The sequence below is a fragment of the Phyllostomus hastatus genome, unplaced genomic scaffold (genome assembly GCF_019186645.2).
Source record: "Phyllostomus hastatus isolate PE091 unplaced genomic scaffold, TTU_PhHast_1.1 phas_contig_80, whole genome shotgun sequence".
NCBI classification, from domain to species: Eukaryota; Metazoa; Chordata; class Mammalia; order Chiroptera; family Phyllostomidae; genus Phyllostomus; species Phyllostomus hastatus.
The window spans coordinates 20000001-20024526 of NW_025333960.1; the positions used below are offsets into that span (position 1 = coordinate 20000001).

The 24526-nt window shown below is 44.8% G+C and overlaps 1 protein-coding gene and 1 pseudogene across 8 annotated transcripts in view; one reads left to right on the forward strand and one right to left on the reverse strand.

The window, feature by feature from the left end:
- The window catches only part of TMEM241 (transmembrane protein 241), a 115504-nt gene that overhangs the window by 68204 nt on the left and 22774 nt on the right, over positions 1 to 24526 (reverse strand). For 4 of the 8 annotated variants that reach the window (XM_045849965.1, XM_045849963.1, XM_045849969.1 and 1 more), the window contains 5 exons: positions 20558 to 20639; positions 8745 to 8822; positions 5345 to 5370; positions 2164 to 2215; positions 548 to 596 (listed from right to left, as the gene is read on the reverse strand). In XM_045849965.1, the coding sequence (XP_045705921.1) occupies positions 548 to 596; positions 2164 to 2215; positions 5345 to 5370; positions 8745 to 8822; positions 20558 to 20639 (287 nt within the window). Of the gene's footprint in view, positions 1 to 547; positions 597 to 2163; positions 2216 to 5344; positions 5371 to 8744; positions 8823 to 9896; positions 10021 to 16456; positions 16512 to 20557; positions 20640 to 22889; positions 23035 to 24526 lie in introns of those variants that run through there. The other 4 variants (XM_045849968.1, XM_045849964.1, XM_045849967.1 and 1 more) reach the window with 4 other exon arrangements.
- On the forward strand, positions 23074 to 24267 carry LOC123826301 (annotated as a pseudogene).

Below are 24526 nucleotides of genomic sequence, written 5' to 3' on the forward strand. Positions count from 1 at the left end.
TCAACAGAAGGATGCAATTAACAGGAGGCTCTGGTTGCCTCTGCATGGAGTGCAGGAGAAAGAAACCCCACTGGGTTTCTGAACAGTGCACAGCAAGGTCAGGGCACTGCTTCCCCCCAGAACATCAGACAAGAAACACTAAATATGTGACTTGAAATACAGTCAGATGGTCCTTTTATTTCACCCAGCCACATTCTTTTATGTTTTTGTGCACCGATGAGAGTATCTTTGGCACAAACTTCTGGATCTCTTCCCACCATGTTTAGAGAAGACCAACCAGCATCCCACAAGTGGACTTGAACAAGGGGAACCGGAGCTATGGTGAGTGCACTAATGTTTGTCACAAAAAAGGGGTGACTATATTGGAAATGGAATGTTTGAGGAAAACTCCAAAACAGGAAAATCAAAATGGAGAATTTCCATTTAATTTTAACCTCAACACCCGGTATTTAACTTCCAATTGTCTAACATCACTAAAAAGTAGATATACAATAAGGTCTAAACAATAAGACTGAATTATTTAAGCAAGCATTCTTTCAAAACTTACCCATGCAGAATAAGTGAATTACAGCCCAGAAATATCCATCTGGATCAAACTGTAACACAGAATTTTTTTTAAAAAAGTGGCTATAGATACCAACACACAGACACCAGTGTGGCAATAAGAAGCCCTAAATGTCGGTGCACAGTGCCAAGCAAGACTGCCAGGATGGGACCTTTGGGGCCTTGAGTTAGTCCCACCTCATTTCTCATCCCGATGTTATGGCATCTTCTTAACAAGCTCCTGCTTCCTGCACCCCTTTCCCAATTCCCCATGCAGCCCCAACCTGGGGTCTCTAAAAGGCTGATCTGATGATGTCACCTATTGCTGAAAATCATTCAACTGTCCTCCAGTGACTTCAGGATAAAATCCACTTATGACACCCAAGGATGTCTATGACAAGCCCTTGTCAACCCCTCCAGTATCCCCCTCTCCTGAGGAAAAAAACTTTCACTTCCCCAAGTACGAATGCCCCCTTCACCACAGCTCAGCCCCTGGTCATCTTCCCTTCCTTGTCTCCACAGGAGTTTGTCTCATCCACACACTCTGTTTTACTTATTGCCCGTCCCTGTCTGCACTGTGTCCCCTACTTGATTGTAAATTCCGGGAAGCCAGGAAATGGCAGAGGAGCACACACAGACGTTGTAGGTGCTCAGTAAAGCTCACTCCCAGCCTGCTTAGGACTCTGCCCACACCGGCTGTCTTCTCCTGGCTAATTCTTCCTCACCCTTCAAGATTTAGGTCTAGTAAACAGAGCCTGACTCTAGCAACAGGAAGATCTGGGTTAAATTCTAAAATCCCACTTATTTGTTGGCTGGTGACCTTTTGGGCTGCCTTATTCTTTAGCTATGAAATGGAGATAATAATAATCCCTTGTGGAATTGCTGTGAGGTTTTAAACAAGACACATAAAGCACCGGCACAGAGCCTGGCACACAGTAGGCTCTCTGGAACTGTTAGCTTTCCCATTTCCTGAGTCCCCACATCATTGTAGGTGCCTCACAGTACCCCATACCTCCCGGGACAGAGCCCTGGGGTCCTCCTCCCCCTTGCTCTGACTAAACTCTGACTTCTGTCTGGACGAGGACAATGCTTCTTTGTGTCCCCAGAGCCTGGCTCAGTGCCTGATGCTTAATGGAGACTTAATAAATGGTGGGGGGTGGGGGAGAAAAGAAAAAGACCCAGCAATGAAATGACTACTGGGAATGAGGGTGGGTCCTCAGTGCCTAATAAAGGAAAACAGGATGACAAAGTGAAAATCACTGTGCAGATGACGCCCTTGGGCTCAGAACAAAAAAAATCAATGTTTCTAAATGCGTGAGGCTGGGGCAACTTGGGCACGGGCTTGCAGGTTCCCCAAGAACGTACAGAGGGGACACTGCCCCCAGCACAGCCCCCAGAGGCCAGAGCTCTGCAGGCCACACTGCTGCAGCCCTGGGGAGCAGGACCTGAGGGGAAGCATTGGCTTGGCGAAAAGGTGCCCCACCTGAAAGTGTTAAATGCCTTTGCATAGGCCAGGACTATTCTGATTCTAAAAGGAAGGACTAGGAAATTCCGCTCACACATGCAAGTTTTGGAGAGTAAGAGATACTTGCAAGATAACATGTGTTCACCTGACCTTACCTGGGCGTCATTAAAGGGAAGGCATCCGGCAGCGGCCAGGAGGAAGAGGGCACTGTGGAGAGGGAAATTAGAAAGCAACTTCAGTTTTCAACCTCAAAGAATTTCCCAGAGTGTGGAGGCTGAGATACATAGACTGGAGATTAACTGAGGCAATGATCAGCCAGACCAAGCCCAGCCTGCCCCTCCTTCACCCTCTGAGAGCCCTCCTGCTTATGCAGCTTCCATCGTGAGCTCCATGAGAACCAGCCACTCGCCCAGAGACGGGCATGTGCGGGACATTTGCGAAACCAAAGCTGGCTCACCCAAGAAAAAGAGTGCCTGTGAAACACATAATGAAAGGAAGTTTTTAAAAATGACAGACCCCATTCTATTTCTACTGAACTGCGGTGTCTTAGAAGACCGCCTCCCTTTTCCTTTTTAAAAATATTTTATTGATTGTGATTTTACAGTTGTCCTAATTTTCCCCCCTTTGCCTTCCCCCAACCAGCACTCTGTAAGGAATATAAAATTATTAATAAAATATTTTGTATTTTTAAAAACTACAGATCCCCAAAAATATACTAGTGGAAAATTGGGATTTCAGACTACAATTATGCCACTTACAAAAAGGAAAACGCCATGAAAAGCACATTAAAATCTTTTGCATATCACCTTAACCAAATGCTCAACTGCATGTCTCCAATAATAAGGCAGGTCTCCATCATGTGCCCCCTGACCAGGTGTACTGAGATGAGCACAACATCGCTCACGGGGCATCCTGCCAAGTATGGCGAACCTGAGCTTAATCATAAGTCAAACTAAGACAAACTCAAGTTTAGGGAAGATCTGCAGAACAGTGAGCTGACCCTCTTCAAACACACAAAGGCAGTGAAAGATGACAAAAGGCAGAGGAACTGTTCCAGAATACAAGAGACACAACGTCTTTGGGGGAAGAGATCGCTATAAAAGAACATCGGGAGAAGTGGCCGATTTTGAACACAGACTCAATATTAGATAATAGTATTGTACAAGATAATTGTTTTCTAAATTTAGTAATTGTACTGTTTATACAAGAGATTGTAATTTTTAGGAGATACACTTTGAAGTATTTAGGGGATGGATCACAACCTCTGCAACTTATCCTCAAATGGTTCAGAAAAAAATTAACCCTAATTATATATATTTTCTTATTTATTTTATGTGATATATGTGTATATCTATATATGAAGACAGAAAAGCAAATGCAAAAAATATTTTTGCTGGGTGAATCTAAGTAAAAGGTGTATGAGAGTTCCTTGTAATATTCTTGCAACTTTTCTGTAGGTTTAAACTTTTTTCCCAAATAAAAGGCCTCACTAGGAAAATCTCTCATCCACACCGGATGCTCACGGATGGAACGCTCTGGTGCCTGTGGTTCGCTGCGGCGAGGAGGCGCTGGGTGAAGGCGTCAGTCGAAACTGTTGAAGCTGGTGATGGGCATACAGGTCGTCCTTATACTAGTCTGTCTACTTGTATATATGTTTAGAAACTTCCATAATAAAATTTTTATAATTCTTGCCCAAAAAAGTAACATTGCCAACAACAGATACTTTCAGAAAGCTACCCTCACTCACTGCAAAGTCAATTTAGAGCTATCTTTTGGAATAATCATTGGCTCTTCTAGGTTTCATATAGCAAAACATCTTGCCCTCTAGCTTTCCTGTCCTCATGGGGCAGCACCAGAAACCACAAAACCCTAATTATCACACACTCTCTCACCCTCTTTCTTTTTTACAATGCAACAAAACATGTAATGTTGGGCCTCTTCACTACTAACTGTTCCGTTAGCCAGCAAACAGCAAAGGATCAAAGGCATGAACAGAAGCAGAGAATACAGCAATTTTACTTTTAGAGGCCTTTGTGGTTGGTATCTACCATCTATTTAGAGGTCGTATGGTATCTCATACCAATATACATCCTACATAGAAATAGAATTCCATATCTTATATGTACACATATATGTAATATACAACAGAGGCAAAGGGTGGGATGAGTGGAGGGACCTTGTCAGGAAGGGTCTCTGGGACTGCACAGGATCAGGACACTTCCCCATCTGCAGGCAATGAGCATTAGAGATCCCCTCAAACAGACTATCCTCTGGGGCTGAGGGGAGATGAGGACAGCCTGGTGTGAGACAGCCCCTGGTTTCCCACCAAACTGGCCTTGAGCAATACCTGATTCTACCAGGTATTACTGGGCTTTAATGACTCTCTCTCTTTTTTTAACTTTTTAATTTACTGATTCCCTAAACACAGAAAGGAAAGGGGAAGGGAGGAGAGAGAGAAACATTAATTTGTTGTTCCACCCATTTATCCATTCATTGGTTGATTCTTGTATGTGCCCTGACTGCGGATGGAACCCACAACCTTGGCATATTGGGACAACACTTTGACCAACTAAGCTACCTGGACAGGGTCTACCTCTCTTGAATACCTGCTAATCTTTTAAACAAGTAGATAAATTCTGATGTTTCTTTTTTTTTCAAGTAGCAGTCTGTAATAAAGTAAAAAAGAGAGGAGAAAGAGAGACTGGATGAAAGCCCAGAAATATTTGAAACAAAAAGTCCTAAATTCATGTACCAAAGCATCTCTGTTGGTTTTCGGTCTAGGACTGAGCTTCCTAGCTCCTGCAGAGGTGGCAAGAAGCAGTCAGAGAGCAAGGTGCTCAGGAGGGGCTCAGCACACCTGGGCACAGGGACTGCCTGAGATTCCCGCCAAGGAAACTGAGGCACGAAGGGTGATGATGCCTTCCCACTGTCTCTTTGCTGTGGCCCAGGACCCCTCAGATCCCTGGACTCACAGGCTGGTGGTTTTGCACCATGGAATTCTCAAAAACCCAACAAACTGCAAACATTACTTTTAAATGTTTAAGTCATTACCATGTTTTCCATTTTCATTCTCCATCAGAATTGCACAACTCTTAGTAACATTTTGGGCATCGATGACTGAAATCTAGCACAGGCTGTGTTTGCCTTAGGAATACCACATTTCACAAAAAGAGAATCAATTTTAGAATTAGACACAGAATTGGGAAATATGAGTATTTATAATAAATTTCTCTGTCAACTCTCAAGCACAAACCTTCAATAGTTTATCATTGAAGTTAAAAATCTGGTTGAATCTTGTATTTAGAGGTTTGTAGGTTTGTTTTTTTTTTAACTTACCTACAGATCCTTGCAGGAGACATTTTCTGCGTGAAAATAAAGAGATATAATTAGTCTTTAAAAACGTTTTATTTCTTAAAAGAAAATAGCTAGATCAAGTTTATTGGGGACTTAACAGCTTGTTGTACTTCAGTGTTTGTCGAAGCTTTTTCTTCTTGGACTCAGCGAAGAATGACTCAGAGGTCCGGAGCTGAGTCACCTCGGCCAAGCGCCCTGGATGTGCAGTTTTACCGTCTCCCCGTTTGAATTGTGTTTACTCGTGAAAAACCGAAATGACGCTGGGCCGAGCCTTCCCATATTTTACATGCCACGGAGGGCACAGGGAGAAATCGAGTGTGGCCTGTGCAAGATCAGAAATTAAGCTCGTGTTCAACTTCTATTCCACTCTGTCTCTTTAAATTTTCCCTTCGTTAATCCAGCTCTGACTCTCAGCGGTGCTATAAATTCTCTGGTATGATGTATGAATTAAGAAACAGGAAAAAAGAAGGGACATTTGACTCCACCCATACAGAGAAGGGGAGAAAAGAGCAGATTGGGGAAATCTCGACTTGGCACTGAAAGCTCCCTGGAACGAAGGAATTCTTTTGCAGACTCTACCTGATCACCTCCTTTCTGTGAGTCATGTTGAAGGAATTAGTCATTGCACTCAGGAAGAAAGTCCTAGCAGAGAGAAGCATAGATTGTTCTATATTTGACAGGGGAAATGGTCCAGTAGGATAACAAATTAATTCTGAACATTTCAGAAGAGTTACTTTGCTGGTTGAGGACAGACTACTGTTTTTTGACTCCACTTTAGATGAAGTGTGAAGTATGACCATATTATTTAAAAGGGAAGAACTAACAAGAGAAACCTGTGGTTTGCCATGAAGGAGATCTTAAGTCTCCATTAGTAATTAATCCAGCGTGCGCTGTTCTAGTAAGCAGAGTCTCTTTGTGTACAAGCGGTGGCTTGCATCTCTAGATCCTTCCATCTCTTACCGGTAAGGACCCTGCCCCAGTGGAGTACAGAGGACATGCCAACCTTGACTCCACTGCCCCCTGGTGGGGACACCTATCTCTTGGGTACAGAAAGGACGACCCATGGATAACTGCCCCCATTATGGGGAAAATGTATCACTAAAAGAGTCTGAGCTACACAGAACCACATCTCAACGGACTGTGCAACAGAGGACTTGAGACAACAGGCACACCCCCGACTCTTGGTAACATGTTCCCCCAGCAAACGTTTGGGGGCTTCTGTCACAGGGTAGCACACAAGTCCAGTAGCTGGAAGAGGTCGCCCCTTCCAAAGAGGAGAGGGTCCTTTTTTATTTTAAACCCCCCCAGACTAAAGGAGCCCAAGACCTGAGATATGATATAAATTCATGACTGAGCTGCATAACCCCAGGGCTCCAGAAACACCTGGGGAGTTCATGACAGGGTATTCACCTTTTCAGGCCCCTCAGTCCAAAAATCACCCAGGAATCAGTCCTGGTGCTATCTCGGGGTTCTGATTGGGTCAGCATATGCCTCAAGTCACATTGCCCCAAATCACGATAAACATGTGACATTCCTCTGGTCAGCAGCTCACTTAGTCTGAGGGCCACTCGCTCTGTGCCCGTGCTGTTCTAAGTGCTCTTTGGGCACCGCCTGCGGTAGTCACGCGGTAACTAGCACTCTTGGTTATATGCTACATGACACCACCAAGCCACTGGGAAACCGGGTCAGTGGCCCAAGGTCAAAGGGCTTGGGTCCAGGTGACCAGGCTCCGGAGTGTGACTTTTTCTGACACTGTTCTGCCACAGCCCCCTGCCGGCCCTGCAGTGACACTGCACCGGCCCCTCCAGGTCCCCAGCCTTCACTGGCTGTTTCTGGCTTGGGAGATGATGATCAGGGTTGGGATTAGCAAGCGAGAAGCCAGCCTGGAGAAACACATCCATCAGTTCCATTTTGATCCCCTTGCATTTCAGACGCCCAGGAAATAGCCAGGCGAAGAACCGGACGCCAGGAGGCCACGGGGTCTGGGCTGAAGGGACAGGTCTGGGCTGGAGAGGGGACCTAGGAGTCACCAGTGAGCTGAAGGTCGCTGGTGTCATGATGTGGACGGGACTGTCCAGTCAGCGTGGTGTGGGAACCAAAGGCTCCATAGACAGGACGCTAGGAGACTCTGAAGGGCAGACAAAAGAAAAAGAAGGACAGGTGGCCATGAGCAAAGACCCAGAGACTCAGGGAGAGACCAGCGGAGACAGGGACATGCGGGTCAATTGTCGAGAGAAGGCTGTAGGCTGATGAATGGTGCAAAAGACCAACAGAGTCGCATAAATGAAGCCATCAGTGACTGCAGCCAGAGCGATTTCAGGTTAATGGGGGCGGCAGAAGCAGGAGTGGCTGCTGGGGAGAAGGACGTGACGATGTGGTTGGCATGGAGGCTGACCCTCTGTTAGCGCTGTGGTAGGGAAGGGCAGGGATGGCAGGAGGTGGAGGTGGAGGGTGTGTGGGCAAAGCAGCGTGCTGGCTGTCCTGTGGGATTCAGGTTCTGTAGCACAGTGTCTCAGGGCTGGTTGATGTGAGTGGGTATCCCAGGGCCTGCTCCACCCATGGAGTACTGAGAACACTGAGCATGTTTATAGGCCAAGGAAAACAAGCCAGCAGACAGGGAGAGGTTAAGCATCCACGAGAGAGGGAGGTGAGTAACCCACAGAGCTGCCTCCAAGTAGCCAGCAGGGATGACAGAGGACGCACAGGTGTGCAGGGAGGCCTCAGCCAGGGGAAGGACTCCTCCCTCTCCTGTAGCCCTGTAAGAAGCGTGCTGCCCAGTGGCTGACCAGCCTCTCCAGTTTAAAAGTTCCAAGATTTTGATATGAAATCATTCCAAACGGGTAGATGTTAGAAAAAAGGAACTCCTGAAAGAGGAAGCATATTAAAACCACCCCTAATACTGTTAATAAATACAGTTAACATGTACAGAGCACCTACTATGTGGAGGAAACTGTTGGAAGCACTTAACATGTGTGCCATGGTATGTCCTCCCAACAACTGTGCATTGGGTGAAGTTACTACCCCTTGTCACAGATGGAGGCATAGAGGCGAAGAAATTTGCTCCAGCCAGTCTGAGGCTGACCTGGGGCTGGAAAGAAAAGGCAACATCTGTCCCCAGGATGGGCTGATGCCCCCAGCATGCGCTGTGAAGCTCTGACGTTGGTGTCCATGTGGCGCTGGGACGAGCTTGGGGTGGGAACCACCAGGCCCTCAGTCAATGTGAAAACCGTGGTCCTTGAAATTAACCACCACTGCCAGGCAGTCCTGACTGGAAACAGATGTCAGGAAAAGGTAGACACTAATTTGAGCCATGAAAAAAAAAGGTGTGTTTTTGAAATTTAAAGCAAGGGAAGTGAAACTAGCATCCTACGGTATTATTTACCTCTTTCCGAAAACACTTCTGGTGCCCACAGATAATAACTTCAGCTGCATTATGCAAAGTGAGGAACACAGGAATGGCCTGAAAGAAAACAGAATAATACACCTGAAAATATTTCCTTTGATCTCATAATAATCTCATAATTATAGAATTCTTGATTTCCACTTAAAAATAAAGCTCTGTGGAAATTTTTGGCATTCACATATGTAATCCTCCCCAGTAACAACTTTTCTGTGGATTGGTGTTCTTGGTTTGCAGTATTATGCTGGGTAGGGTGCATGTAAAGGCTCCCTTCCTATGGCATTCTCATCAGTACACATTTATTAAGCACCTGCCCTATGCCCAGCACTGTGCCACATGCAGGGGACATCCCATGAACCAGGTGAATGCATGATAGGGAGACTGTCCCTATCGCCCTAAGAGCTCTGTGACAGAGTGCACAGAAAGGTGCACCTCACCCAGTGAGGGGAGAGCAAGTCTTCTCGGAATAAGCGAAGTTCAGAGTCTAACCAAGAACTGAATGTGAACCAGAGTGAGCCAAACAAAACGGAGCAAGTGGCAGGTGGAGGAACACTTTTGATGGCCCTGAGGAGAGCATGAACCCTGCTCCTACAGAACTGGGGGGTGTTGAGCAGGGTGGAACATACATGTGAGGGAGAAGCTGTGGGGGAGATGGTAGAAAGGTAATCACTGCCAAACAGGGAATCAGGATGTGCCCAGGGCCATAGGAGCCGCTGAAGAGTTTGGAAGCAGGCAGTGACATGATTTGAGCTGTGTGTTCAAGGCCATGTGCAGGGTAGGTGACAAGAGGCAGAGACAGTTGCAAAACCGAAGGGTATGTAGACTGAACCCCTCCCCTCCCACAATGGCCACATCCTAACCCATGAACCTGTGAATGTCACCTTCCCTGGTAAAAAGGGATCTTTGTCAATGTAATTAAGTTGAGAATCTTGAGCGGAGGAATTACCCTGGGTTACCTCGGCAGGCCCTAAAGGCAAACACATGCATTTATAAGAGAAAGGCAGAGATTTGAGGCCCAGAGAGGAGGAGGTGGCGTGACCACAGGGACAAAGATGGGAGTGATAAAGTCACAAGTCAAGAAAGGCCATATTCTCCCCTAGAGCCTCTGGAGAAAGTGGGGCCCTGCTGACACACCTGGACTGCGGCCCAGTGACACTGATTTTGGACTTCCTCTGGCCTCCAGCGCTGGGAGAGAATAAATCTCTGCTGTTTTGGGACACCCAGATTACCACCACTGAGGTAATTCGTTACAACAGCCACAGGAAACAAAGATGAGGAATGGCAAGGTGGCGACATGAACTTGGTAGTAGCGATGAAGATGAAGAAGAGTGCCCACATTCAGGAGATGTTTAGGAAGCTAAACTGAGGTTAATATTTGAATGTCTGGAATCAACTTTGTGCCAAAAAACAAAAAAAGGGGAAAATATATTTTAAAAAGTAATACTCCAGTTATCAAGACACACAGAGTACCCACTGCACACTGACTAGAGCCGGACTGTTTGCTAAGAGTGGCAATCTCTCTTAATTTGATAGATAACCTGGACAAGGTGAGGGGAGGAATTAAGGGGAATGGGATTTTGTTATTGTCTTTTCTGTTGACGGTGATGATTTTCCTAGAAGGCAGAAAAAGGTAAATAACATGCATAGGTTCCTTCATCAGACCGAGCTTCAGGCCCCAGCTCCACCAGCTGCTAGTGCAACAGGACACTTACCAAACCTTAGCCTTCTCCTCTTGAAGGGTGAGGATGTCAGGAGCTACTGGGAGGGACCACTGACACAACCTGTAGGTGAAGGGCCTAGTGAGTGGTTCGGGTGCACTGATGCTCAGGAGCCTGTCTGGATCAACTGGAACCAAGCCGGCCCTCAGAGCCTCCACAGGACCTTGAACTGGGGAACTGTCCCAGTGTAGAGTACCTGCTTAAAGTTCATGCTACTCACCTACTTCCAGATTAATTTAGTCTTTACTTTTTTGAAGGATATACTGGGTTAGCCAAAAAGTCCATTTAGTTTTTTTCCATAAAATAAAAGACACATTGTTCATTTTCACCAATAACTATTGATTTGGATATTTTGAGTATGTTGGCTACCTCCCACATGGTATAAATTAATGTCTCAATTTGATTGCTGAAAAAGCTTCAGCTGGACTGCCCGGCTATGGAGCATCGTCCAGCGAGAAATCTCTAGCACGAAACTTCGCAAACCACTTTTGACACGTTCAATCAGTCACAGAACCTTCTCCATACACTGCACAGATCTTTTTTTGTGTTTCAGTTGTGTTTTTACCTGTCTTGAAATAACGAAGCATAATATGCAAAAATGTTGCATGTTTTCTCCCATCTTCAATTTTAAAATGGCTACACAAAAATTCACCAATTTTGGTAATTTTTTTAAATGCACGCTGATATGACAGATGTCACAATACAATCAAACAAAATTGCTTCAAATGAAGTTAAAGACAACTAAGTGCCACTAGAGCCATCTTATGGGAAAAAAAACCAAATGAACTTTTTGGCCAACTCAATATTTTTACCTGGTTTTTAGAACTGAACTTCATAACTTCATAGTGCTGCCCTATTTTAGCATTTTGTTATTTCACTGTTTTATTTCTTTTTGAGTTCTTGCCTTATATTTTCCTTGCCTTTTTAGTGTCTTCTATTCTTATTTTATCTTCCATTAAAAATTCAATTCAAACAGCTTTTTCCTGTTAAAATCATACTTTATTTTTATTATTTTCTCTTTTTATTTGTCTTTTGTGCTTACTTTTAGTCCTTTTAAAATTTTACATTTTGAATTATTTTTATAAGTTTCAAGATTATTAAACAGGCTTTTTCGTTTGTTTGTTTTGTTTTGGGAACTGGCTTTACCCATTACACCCATGTTTAGCAAACTTTGGCCCTGGACTTCTAGTCCTTGGCTTGAGAAGATAGTAAAGAAAATCTTGGACAGGTTTATCACGTGACACAGGAGGGTAAATATAAAAGGGCAACCTGGATCTTTATTTATTTATTTACTTTTAGTCCTCACCCAAGGACATGCTTATTGATTTTAGAAAGCACCGGTGGGAGAGAGAGAAACATTGATGTGAGGGAGAAACATCGATTGGTTGCCTCCCATACACGCCTTGACCAAGGATCAAGCCCACAACCCAGGCATGTGCCCTGACCAGAGATGGAACCCACCACATTTTTGGTGTACAGATAGTGCTCCGCCCAGCTGAGTACTTGGCCAGGGCTGGATCTTATTTATTTAAAATTAAGGCCTTATTTTAAATACTTTGCCTCCTTGACTATAAAAGCGGCAATGAGACCAGATGCAGGATTGAAATTATGGAACCCTAGACCCTAAATCTAGACTTCAAGGGGGCTTAATTTCCTCAGTTTTATAAACTATGGACAGGTTTCTTAATCTCCCTAGGTCCTACTCTGATTAGATACAGATTCTGGAAAGGAATCTATCAACACATGTAAGATAGATTTTAAACTACCCTAATAATAGCTACCGATAATGTGTTAGGCACTGGGGTAATTATTTTCATTGCGTTGTCTTATTTGAACCTCTTCCCGACAACTGTATTAGTGGGTTATATCACCTTGAGTTATAGGCAAGGGAGGACCTGAAGATTAGACCAAGTAACTTGCTGGAGTGCTCACAGCAAGTTCAGGGACAGAGCCGTGACTCCAGTCCGGGCGGTCCAACTGCAAAGCCCACATTCCTGGCCGCAGTGTTATAATCCCCGAATCACATGAGTCCCAGTTTAAACTTCCTGGACCTACAGCCACCCAAAGTCCGGTACAACTGGTGTGCTCCAAATCCTGCCAGTCTGCTTCCTCCAGGAATAAAACTGATATAATCTCAAATGCTTAACACAGGATAAACTCTGACATTTGTAAAGGAGTATATTCCATTTCTACTTAAAAAAATTAAATGTGAATTCCTCAAGCCATTTTTTTTCCACTTGAGAAACAGTAATCCTACAATTGACTGTATCAGCCTCCACAGAGATCTATCAAAAACAATATTAAGGCGGTGTGCAGATGGAATTGCTGCTTGTTTCCTTGGCCTCTAACTCTGGGCGCCAGTCTCAGGCTGATCTCTACAAACAGTTCAGGGACCTGCTCGAGACTAATTCCTTTAGAAAACCAGCCCTTTACTATCTTTATGGAATGAGGGTCAGCAGGACTTATTTTGTCAAATCTGACAAAAACTCTGAGAAATGGTAATAGCAATAACAATAGCTAAGACATATTGAATGTATATTATGTGCCAGACACAGTTCTAACTGCTTTTACATATTTAATCTTCATAATACCTCTGTGAAGACAATGCTGTTACATCACCACCACACAGATGAGAAAATAGAGGGATATAGAGGGATCTTTCTGTAACCTCCCTCTTAATATTTGGAGGATCTAGGTACTTGCTTCCTGCTGAAGAGAACAGAAAACTGAGCGTGTCTTCCACATTGTCGAGACTCTCAGAATGGCCTCAACAACAAAAGGTCCTAGTCTCTTTCCCTGGGGAAATGGCCCAAGATCAACTACCATAAAACCATCATTTTTGACACAAAATGTAATCAACCAAATTAAACTGCACTGCAGGTCAACTCCTTCACAGTTACTTAAGAGCACAATTTGCAACTAATTTAGAGTCCGTTTGCTTAAAATTCGATATTTCATTCATGTACCATTGGGAATTTTTCTCTGACTGTGAAGAGACATTGGTAACTATTACTTTAAAATGTTTATTATTCTGGGCCCTGGCTGGTGTAGCTCAGTGGATTGAGCATGGGCTGCAAACCAAAGTGTCGCAGGTTCGATTCCCAGTCAGGGTACATGCCTGGATTGCGGGCCATGACCCCCAGCAACCGCACATTGATGTCTCTCTCTCTCTCTCTCTCCCCCCCCCATTCCCTCTCTAAAAATAAAATCTTAAAAAAAATGTTTATTATTCCCATGCTTCCCAGAATAGAATTCTGAAGACTTGATTGTTATTTGTTCAGATGTTAGACCGACTTAGAACAGTTTGCTCTTTGCTATGAACGAGCATGGCCCTACTCACAGCCATGGCCTCGGGTCACTCTGCAGAGGTGTGGATGACCCCTTCTAATATTTGTATAAGAATGTCAACCCTGCCTTCTTTTGGGGTGACTTTTCAATGTATGGGTACGGTTTTAATCTACAATATAGAATAGTTGCACTTCAGGCACTTGACCAAAAAAAAATGTAACTGAACTCTCGGCTGCCCAATTTTTATCAAAATTGTGCATGCCAGAAATAATGCTCCTAGAAGACCACCTAAAGGGAGTCTGCCCCCCTGTGAAGGGAGCCAGAAAACTAGAAAGCAGTGGTTTTTACCCCCAGAAAACTGCTCCTACTGAATTGCGCTAGGTCATCATCCCTCGAACATGCATCATGAATCCTAGAAACTAGGTTAGCATTGTGTTCGTTATAAAGTCGTTACTGAGACCCCACCTCACTGAGCAGCCCTGTCTACCCTTTATGAGGACTCAGGACCTCAGAGCAAGGAAGAGCTTTGCTCATCTTCAACAAGCCCCTGCTATTGTCTTCCAAGCACCGAGAGTCCGTGAATCTATCTGGCTACAGAGAGCTGAGAGCTGAAGTCAGGGCCCAGCTACATTTATTTTGTAAAATGTGACAGCATAAATTCCTATGTGTTAAGTATCCCTGTGACATCATCTAGTCCTTCTGTTCACCTAGATTTCTTTTAAAATTCTATTTATAAAAAATGCTTATCTTATTTTAATCACAATTACTCTTTTAAGCCACCAGATTTCCCTTTTGGAGGATGATATGGTATTAGTACATACCTGTACATGTGTATGTATAAATGAATACATTTATAAATTGATTTGCATGAAATAAATGTGTTTATTTACATTAATTTTATTATTCTGTCATTAGATGGCAAATTCCTTAAGGGCAGAGGACCAGACTCCCCTCTTTCTCAGTGTGTCCCCAGCACCAGCTTAGAGGCCATCTCAGTCCTTCATGTGGACATCACCCACATTTAGGGGCCTTGCCATATGAAAAACAGGCATCTTAAAGCGCCAGGAGCTCCTCCGGCGTGGCCAGGTACATAGGAATGAGAAAAGGCCGAAGGGGCACATCAGTTCTCCAGCGGGCTCACCTGGGAACACAAATGCACGGACGGAACAGAGGGCAGACTGGCCGGCTCTCAGTGAACAACTATTTCTCTCTCACTTTCACCAGGGGACGTAGACATAAACACACGTATCCTACAGCACTCAAAGGAGTTTTGAGTGAGGCAAGTGAAAGAACTTTATCATTCCCTCCTTTTCATATAATCCTCAAGAAAACCTCAATCAGATCCCAGGGTTTTTACAAATAAGTACATGTTTTAAATTGAGGTAAAATACACATACGAAATTTACAACTTTAACCACTTTAAGTATACCGTTCAGTGGCAATAAGTACGTTAACACTGTTGTGCAACCATCACCACCAACATCCACCTCCAACAATTTTCCATCTTGCAAAACTGAAACTCTGTACCTATTAAATACTAATTCGCCATTCTCCTCTCCACCCCACTCCACCCCCGGCAAGCACCATTCTACTCTCTGCCTCTATGAGTTTGACTACTCTAGGCACCTCATATAAATGGACTTACACAGTATTTATCATTTTGTAACTGGCTTATATCACTTAATATAATGTCCTCAAAGGTCATCCAACATGAGTGTCCCATCTGTGACCCACAGGCCACATGCAGCCCAGGATGGCTGTGAATGTGGCCCAACACTCAGTATGACATGTTTTGGTGATTATGGGTCTCTACGTATTTAATGTGTGGCCCAAGACAACTCTTCTTCCAGTCTGGCCCGGATATGCCAAAAGGTTGGGCACCCTTGTAGTATGTGTCAGAATTTCCTTCCTTTTTAAGGCTGAATAATATTCCCTTTTGTACATCTAACACATTTTGTTTATCCATTAATCCATCCATGGACACTTGGGCTGCTTCCACTTTTTGGCTATTGTGAATAATGCTGCTATGGGCATAAGTATACAAATGGCCACTTTTAAGTTTTCAAGGATCTACTGCACTGTTTTCCACAGCAGATGCACCACTTCCCTTTCCTAACAGCAATGCATGAGGGTTTCAAGTTGCCCACATCCTCACCAATACTTCTCATTTTCTGTATTGTTGATAATAGCCAAGTAACAAGTATGGAGTGGTATCTCATTATAGTTTTGATTTGCATTTCCCTAATGACTAATGATGTTGAGCACCTTTTCACGGGTTTATTGGCCATTTGACTATCTTCTTTGGAGAAATGCCTATTAAGTCCTTTGCCTGTTTTTGGATCGTGTTGTTTGGTTTTTGTTGTTGAGTTTCCTATACATTCTGGGTATTAATCCCTTATCAGATAAATGATTTGCAAATATTTTCTCCCATCCTGTGGGTTCTGTTTTTACTCTACTGACAGTGTCCTTTGGTGCACCGAGTTTTCACTTTGATGAAGTCCAATGTGTCTATTTTTTCCTCTGATGACTGTATCTTTGTCATCATATCCAAGAAATCATTGCCCACTCCCATGTGGTGAAGTTTTCCCCTTGGAGCCACATTTTAATAAGTCATTTTATCAGGATTATGAAGAACATCTTCAGATAGAACAAGTAGACAACTCAGGTCCAGAGGAGGGGGTCACTGACTTGCCAGACAGCCCGAAGCTACTACGCCATCCTTGCAGTCGGACTCCGTTCCACCCTGGGAAGAAAATAACAGGAAAGAAGAGAGCTGCCTCTAACCAGCAGGGACAGGGAACATTGGGGAAGAGTCTCCACTCTCCACCCGCATTTACATTCTTCTCCTTTGTGGCTCCAAGCTCCTTTACATGATCTATGGGCTCCAGTTTGCTTAACTGAGTAACTTGCTCCATGTGCGTTTCCTCACCAACACCCCCATCTAATCTCCATCCCAACGTGTTGAGTGAATGTTGTGCTCACAGAAGACAGAATCCCTGACAAGCAATTAGGGAAGGACCAAGATCAAAGAGCTGCATAACAGACCAAGCCCAGGCCTGTCAGGATGCCTTAACTTAGATTTGCAGAGTCTCTCCAACCTCTGACCCTGCTTCCCCCAGCACGGACACAGCACGGTGTGAGGAGCCGAATCGCCACCACCAGCACAGCCTCTCTCTCCCAGGCCGGCTCCCTGATGCACGACTTTGCACATCTGTTTGTTCTAAACACTCGCCAGCACAGGCTTGGAGGCAACCCTGTCCTGCTGAAACGGCTCTGACCAGAAAATTATAACCAGAGTTATAACAAGACTGTCCCGTCCTGCCAAAGACTGGCACTCATGCCATCAGAACCATCATCATTGTGGCCTTATTCAGGCGTAGGGAAGCTGGAGGAGCAGAATCGAATTAGCCCCAGTAGAATGAAGGACAACGCAGTTCCTCTCCCCTTCGCCTTGCTCAGTCCAGACGGCTGATCTCCTTTGGTTTGTGAAATCTAGTGAGGAAACAGGGCCAGCTTTGGATGTGTGCTGTAAAGTTGAAGGGCTTGGGTTTTATACCTCCACTTCAACATTTACAACTAGCTGTTGACTTTGGCCAAATAATCTGCATCTCAGTTTCCTCATCTGTAAATGGGAATAATTAAATCTGACTTTATATAGTCATGAAGGTTGCCTCTGGGAAGTGCCCAACACATACTAACACTGAATGGTGGCTGTTCTCACACAGCTGTGTGACTCTCCTTGAAGTTCCTCACGGTCAGGAACTGGGATTGGTCATTAAGCCCCCAGAACATAGTAGATCCTCAATAAATCCTTGTTGAACAGAGAGCCATGAGAAGACTCTCTTTCCCTTACCTCCCTACAGCATTTAGTTGTGAGTTTCGGGTGGAAAAATCAATAAAGTACTGTCCTCATTGGGCCTCGGCAGTTAAACCAGCTTCCTCTCAGGGGTTGCACATCAGGACAGAGCTTCAGTTGTCAGAGAAAGGAGGCCCTGACCCAGCAGAGAGTGTTGTGCACCCATGGATTTTAACAGAGCACTTTCCCTGCAATTCCTCGTGGCTCCATTAAACTGACAGCTTGTCACCAGCACACTGATGCCTGTTTTCTGTCTACCACAAGCTGTACATGTGCCTCATGTTTAATTCACTCTGAATTTTTAAGCAACTGTGTGAAAACAAAAAACTCGGAAAACAAAAAATAGGCCGGGTTAAGTTATTTCACCTACAAAACAATGTGTGTCTCCTCTCTGGTGCCCTCTTCCCTAATTGGTATATTTGAGTTTTGGGCTGTTTCCCCCTTGCTCAAAGGGCTTGACCTGGGGCAGCTTCTTTTTGCCTATAAAGGGGGAGGTGCTCCAGGTTAACCCACCCAAAGTGCTGGTCCACAAGAAGACAAGCAGCTCGCACCAGAATGTAAATCAATTCTTTGCTTTCTTCTACAAAAGGTATTGCTGTAAATAAAAGTCAGCTCAGCTGAACAGTACAGTCAGTGCAGAAGTTGAGGTACCTGTCCTGTGGGCAGGTAACACAGAGCCCACAGACCCGTGCCACCTGGGCATCGCACTTCAGGAAGCATTTTCCAGATCATGGAACTGCCCATATCCTGAGAACATACCAATCTGACATTTTTGATGGACTTTTGAGGGGTTTTTTTGCTACCTCGCATCCTTATCCCTTCTTTTGGTAAAGCTCCCAATATTGAGGCTCTGTCACACCCTCTCCCAGTCTGTGGGACCCAAGTGGGGATCCTGTATGGCCAGGTATGGCTAAACAGCGTTCTGAGTCTCTCCAGCCACAGTGACTGGTTGAGGGAGGCCTTGGTCCAGGGCCAGACAATCAGCATGATTCCATGTTCCTGGTTAGCTTTCAGACCTGGGATGGGTAGTGGCCCTGACTGATCCAACCAGCGTGAATCCAGGGACTCACACAGGAGCTACAAGGAAGAAAGTCTCTTTCTACTACACTTAAAATTATGAGGATGTGAGTCTGTAGACAACAAAACCCATGAGGGGAGAGCCTGGCAAAAGGTCAGAAATGGGGCAAAGACAGAGAGGAATTAAAAGACAGAGAGACAGAAACTGGATTCTGAGTATGCCATTGGATCTTCTGGATCAAGTCCTGCCTGAAGCAGGTATCTACCATCTGACTTTCCACATGTGTGAACCAGTAAATTTCCCTTTTACTTAGGCCAGTGTATGAACTTTCCAACACTTGCAACCAAAAGAGTCTGAACTTATGCATGACTAGGAAACCCTGGGCCTGTTCTAAAACCCATACACACTGATCCTAAAGAGGAAATCTGAAAAGGCAAAGGTCAGAAGAGCTGCCACTCTCTAGAACCATAGGCAGATGACCAAGACTCTCCACACCTGAGTTCCTTCCTCTGTCAGGTGGTTAACCTCGGCCTCACCCATCACAAATCAGGTGACTATGAGATACAGAAGAAAAAAAAATCTGTCTGGAAACATGAAAAGCACCATACAAATGAAAAGTGTTATTATTAGTACAACACCTTATTCAAACTTCAAAATTCTAGCATCAATAACTATGCAGATCCTATAAAAATTTTAAAGGCCTCTAGACAACACACTGTTTTTTTATCAAATGCTCTGTTCTGCTATAGGACAGGAAGCACCCTCTGCAGGCCACAGGCTGTGAAGTAAGGCAACAGCCCTGCAGGGGTCTGACCGCCCAAGGCCAGCGCAGGCCTCCGGGTCGGGCTGAGCCCCAGCATGCACTGCGGGTTATTTCTTAGGCCCACCCAGGGCATTTCTCCCCCCTTGCACACATCATCCCTTCTACTTAAGTAGTTGGAAAGCTCATAAGCTTAAAAATCATGGAAAAAATGTTGATTTAATTTATAAATTACTGCTATTAATTCTCAAACACTATTTTGCAACTTTAGAGTTGTCCTAACAATAATATTGTGATCCAGTTAGGCAGATCTTGTTTGTGTGTTTTTTTACTGTTTTCATATCTGAGAGCTAAGGCACCAATATGACAACACACTTTCCATGAAAGGACTGAACTGTTTTGCAAGTTTTGCATTTTTCCAAAAATAAGAATGCACTCATTTTTTGATACATAAAAACAGTTAGTAGTCAAGATAAAAACAGGAAGAGGCATTACCATCATTACTGATTTTTAAGCTACACTCTGAGTCTCTGGTCAATGGTGGTACTAATGGATTCTCCTTTGATGGGAAAATAACTAAATTTTTGGAGTTCCATATAATAAAGCTGGAAGAAGTTCGTTCTTCACAGTGACCACCTTTGAGGACCTCAATCCTGAGGGGGATTACGGTAGGAGGATAGAGACTTTTCTCACTAGCCTCCCCTTGTTACTGGATATCAACTCTGTGCCAGGCGTGTACATCCACGACTGAACCAGCATGCCCCAGGCAACGGGACCAATGGGCAGGGTTCCGGTTCCCCAGGAGCAAGGAGCAGCCTCTCTCTCTGCTCCTGAGGATGGACCATGTTCAGGCAGAGCAGGCTGTCCACCTCTGTGACGGACCCCAGAAATGTCACTGTTCTTTCTTCTGGCATCTCCATGTGTGCCTCTCCGTCTTACAAAACAAGCTGGCTCTTCCCTGTTCTCTGTTTGTCCTCAATTCAGGGAGAGGAAGTGAAAGTTCCCATGTTGGCCTCAAGTCCAAGGCTTGTTCTCCAGTCTAGCTATGCCACCATTAGAGCTAGAGCTTTGTTCCCCATTGATCTGGGTGCAGCAAGTTAGAAGGCAAAGGGGCAGAAGGCAGAAGCTCTGTTCCCCAAGACCTCTGGCACTTACCAGTCTGGACAATGCTCTGGAACCAGCATAGATAATGCCCACAAACAGCACTGAAGCAGGAAGCCATGTCAAAACATTAGATCTAGAAAGAAGAAAAGAAGCAAAAATACTTCTGTTACTTTATGTTCAAAAGACCTAGCTGGAAGGTATTACCCTTCAGATGCACCAAGTACAGTGACAGCAGCTACCTAAACATCCCTGAGTGACGGGAGAAGCGTGACGTGGTCTGTATCTATTGACAGAGATGGGAGCTAACAGAGTGGCCCTGCCTCCAGCCCGCCACTCCGCTCCCCACCGAGCATGACCGATCCCCCAACAGGGCACTGAGAAGCGGGGCAGGGAAAAGCCTTCCTGTAGGTTGGGAGAGAGAACACATCTAATTTTTTAAAGGGACAGTAAACATTATTCTTTGGATTTTAAGTAGCCAGAAGTGTTAGCCAAATTATTAAAAATGTTAAAAGGCTATTTACCTAGGCAATACACCAAATGGCCCTGGGCTTTCACAACAAAAGGACAAAAATGTCAAAGGACAGAAGTGAGAAATTAAAGTGTGCTAGAACTTAGGCTGGGAGACCGCATGCTGACTTCTTCAACCATTAACCTGGGATGCCGGTTCCAGGAAAATTTAAGGACTTGATTCAATTGTGGCCACACCAAGAACTGCTTTTTCATTACAGTTTAGAATCTTGCTCTCCTCAAGAAAAGCAAAATCCTAGTTTTTATATGGAGTACATATCCCTGAGGCTGCAACTTGCTTCCCCCCATCAGTTACAAAGGCATTCAGTCCACTGATTCAAGTTCCCAGAGTTATTCTCCTAGGAGATATAAATAAATGCAACCTCTCCAGCAGGATATAACATAATAATCCCAACTAACTCAATGAACTGCTCTTCGGGGATGGAGCCTGCTCGAGAAGTGATCTCTGTTAATTTTATCAGCATGAGCAGGCACTCCATCCCTGGTCAGACCTGCTTTCCAGGGTACATGGCATTAAAATGTTCCCATTCTCTTGTAAGGCCGTTAACCCCTACTTCCTGTACACATTCATTCAGCAAACACTTAGAGCAACGTGGAAGGTGCTGACAGCACCATAATTATTCTTAACAGCGACATCACCGTTGACATCTGCTTGACATTGTAGCATGAGCTACAAACCAGACACCATGCTCAGTGTTTTCTGCACTGCAACCTTTTAAAAATCTGCACAGCAGTCTCATGAGGAAAGTATCTGGTTATGACCCCCACTGCACAGATGAGGAAACTGAGGCACAAAGAATTTAAGTAATTTGCCTGTGGTCAGAAGAGTTGGTAATGGCAAAGCCAGAATTTGAATTCAGGTCTGCCTGATGCTAAAGCCCCAAATTTTAACCACCCTTTTATACCTCAGCCTCAAGGACCTCATAATCTAATGGCAGCAAACACAACATGCTCTTGCTCCGGTAGCAGACCAAACAGCTAACGATCTGAGGAACATTACCAGTCCTGCTGCAGTAATTGATGTCTGCACTTCCAACCAAGAGGTGAACAGAAACAGGGAGATGCTATCCTCTAACCTAATGGGTCAAGTGTAACACCAGCCAAGTGCTTCTCTTCTAGGAAGAGATTTTTCCATTGGACATTAAGGGTCAGCAGAGACAGGATCCAGGCCCACTGCCCGCTGCACACTGGAAGGAAGCCCAGAGTGTACACTGCAGGCAGCACTGATGAGGAAGGAAGGAAGAGGGTGCTGGGTGGAGAGGCAGCTGGCCTAGCTGCAGCAGGCCCAGGACTTTGGGATGTGAGGTCAGGGAGGCCCCAGACATTTGTGCTCCATTCCCTCTCAAACAAAAAAGCTCCTGCTGTGTCATGGAGTCCAAGGGACATTAGGGTATCTGAGCAGCCACAGACAGGAGGCAAAGAAAACAGGGCTAGGGAACATCGTGTATTTAACCCTTCTCCCTGAAAACACAAAGACATAAATTTAACTATAAAAAGTATGCACAGGTCTAGCTGTATCAAAGAAACATCTGGGAGATAGATGCTACAGGGCAGCATTGTGGGCATTTGGGGACTCTGAGGCAGGCCCAGGGGCACTCATGCCTGTGTCCTACCCCATTACCTCACTCAGGGCCCATCTTCAAGGTGGACACAGAGCAACCTGCACTTATGGTAGAACTTCAGACACCTGCAGGTGTGGTTGGCTGCAGAGCCATTTCTAGGCCCAGCTCCCAATCTCTTAGCAGTGGGACAGCTGCCTTCCTCCACCACACACCAACATAAACTATAACTGCTATTAAGAATAACAAATGTGAGCCCTGACTGGTGTATCTCAGTAGGTTGGGTGTTATCCTACAAACCACAAAATCGCCAGTCCGATTCCTGGTCAGAGCACACGCCTGGTTTGCGGGCTGGTCTCCACTTGGGGGCATGTGAGAGGCAGCTGATCAATGTTTCTCTCTCACACGTCAATGTTTCTCTCTCTCTCTCTTCCCCTCTCCCTAAAAAATAAATAAATAAAATCTTAAAAACAATAACAAATGTCAATCACTAGAAAAATTGCTGCCAAACCAGGTGTGGGCAAGACAAGTGTGAAAGGATAGAGAGAAAATAAAAAATAATGAAAAACTGAGAAGAATTCTGCACACATACTGTTTCAAAGTATCAAAGTGCTCATTTCAATAAAAATCAGAGTAAATGTTCAGTGTCATTTATGCAAAAAAAGACTCAAGGAAATATGAGTTGACAATTCATATATAAAAGAAAAGCCTACCAAAAGATGAGCAAATTAATGCATAATTCTACATTTTACTTTAAAATTGTCTTGCTTTCCTGTGGGAGCCACTGGGCTGAGAGAAGTGCGGCCCTCTCCTCTCCATGCCCCGGCATGTGCCCGTCCGCAGCCATCAGTGCACTCGGAAAAGGGAGCATCACCTGGCAAAAGGTCACTTTGCCCGCTGTGTTCAAGGCCCCCATTAGACTGGATATTGTGAACTTTGTTCGCACTGACTTAGGCAAAAACAACAGCCAGCTCTATGCTGTCAGTGAATTGGCAGGTCATGAAACCAGAGCTGAGTTGTGGAGTACTGGCAGAGCTGGGCCTTGAATTCCCGGAGTTCAAGGTGAGACTCATCATTCTGGCCACGGTGCTTTTGGAAAAATCTATCATGGGGCCGTGCGTTTGCACCAACAAGAAGCTGGTGTCTTTGGCATCGCAGAGTGGATACAACACAGAAGTGATATGCCATCTGCTCTGCCCTGGCTGCTCGGCCTTTCCAGCACTGACCATGTCTAAAGGTCATCGTATCGAGGAAGTTCTTGAACTTCCTTTGGTGCCTGAAGATAAAATTGAAGCCTACAAGAAACTAAGAAGGCTGTTTTTCTTAAGAAACTTAAGGGCTGCGATGACATTAAAAAGGCCCATGCCTCTCGGCCAGTGAGAGCTGGCAAGGTAAAATGAGAAACCACTGTTGTGTCCAGCACAGAGAGACTTTTCATCATCATCTATAATGTGGACAACATCATCAAAGCCTCCAGAAACATCCCCAAAACTACTCTGCCTAATGTAAGCAAACTGAACATTTTGAAACTTTCCTGGTGGGCATGTGGGCCCTTTCTGCATTTGGACTGAAAATGTTTTCTACAAGTTAGATGATCTGCATGGCACTTGCTGTAAAGCTGCCTCCCCCAAGAGTGACTACAGACTTCCCGTGTTTCAGTCCTCTTCAGAGTAGGCACCTGGGGACCTTACACAGTTCTCCCAGTTGCCATCAGCTGCCCCATTTTATTCCCCTGAATCTCATTGATGTTCTGAAATCTCTTCCCTCTCAAAGGTGATTTTAGTTTTGGGAAAAGCCAGAAGTCTCAGGTCACCAAATCTGGGCTATAGGGGGGCTGAGTCACCTGGGTGATTTGATGTTTCGCCAAAAAATTCTGCATGAGTCAGCGCATTGTCGTGATGAAGCTGCCAATCACAAGTTACCCATAGCCAAG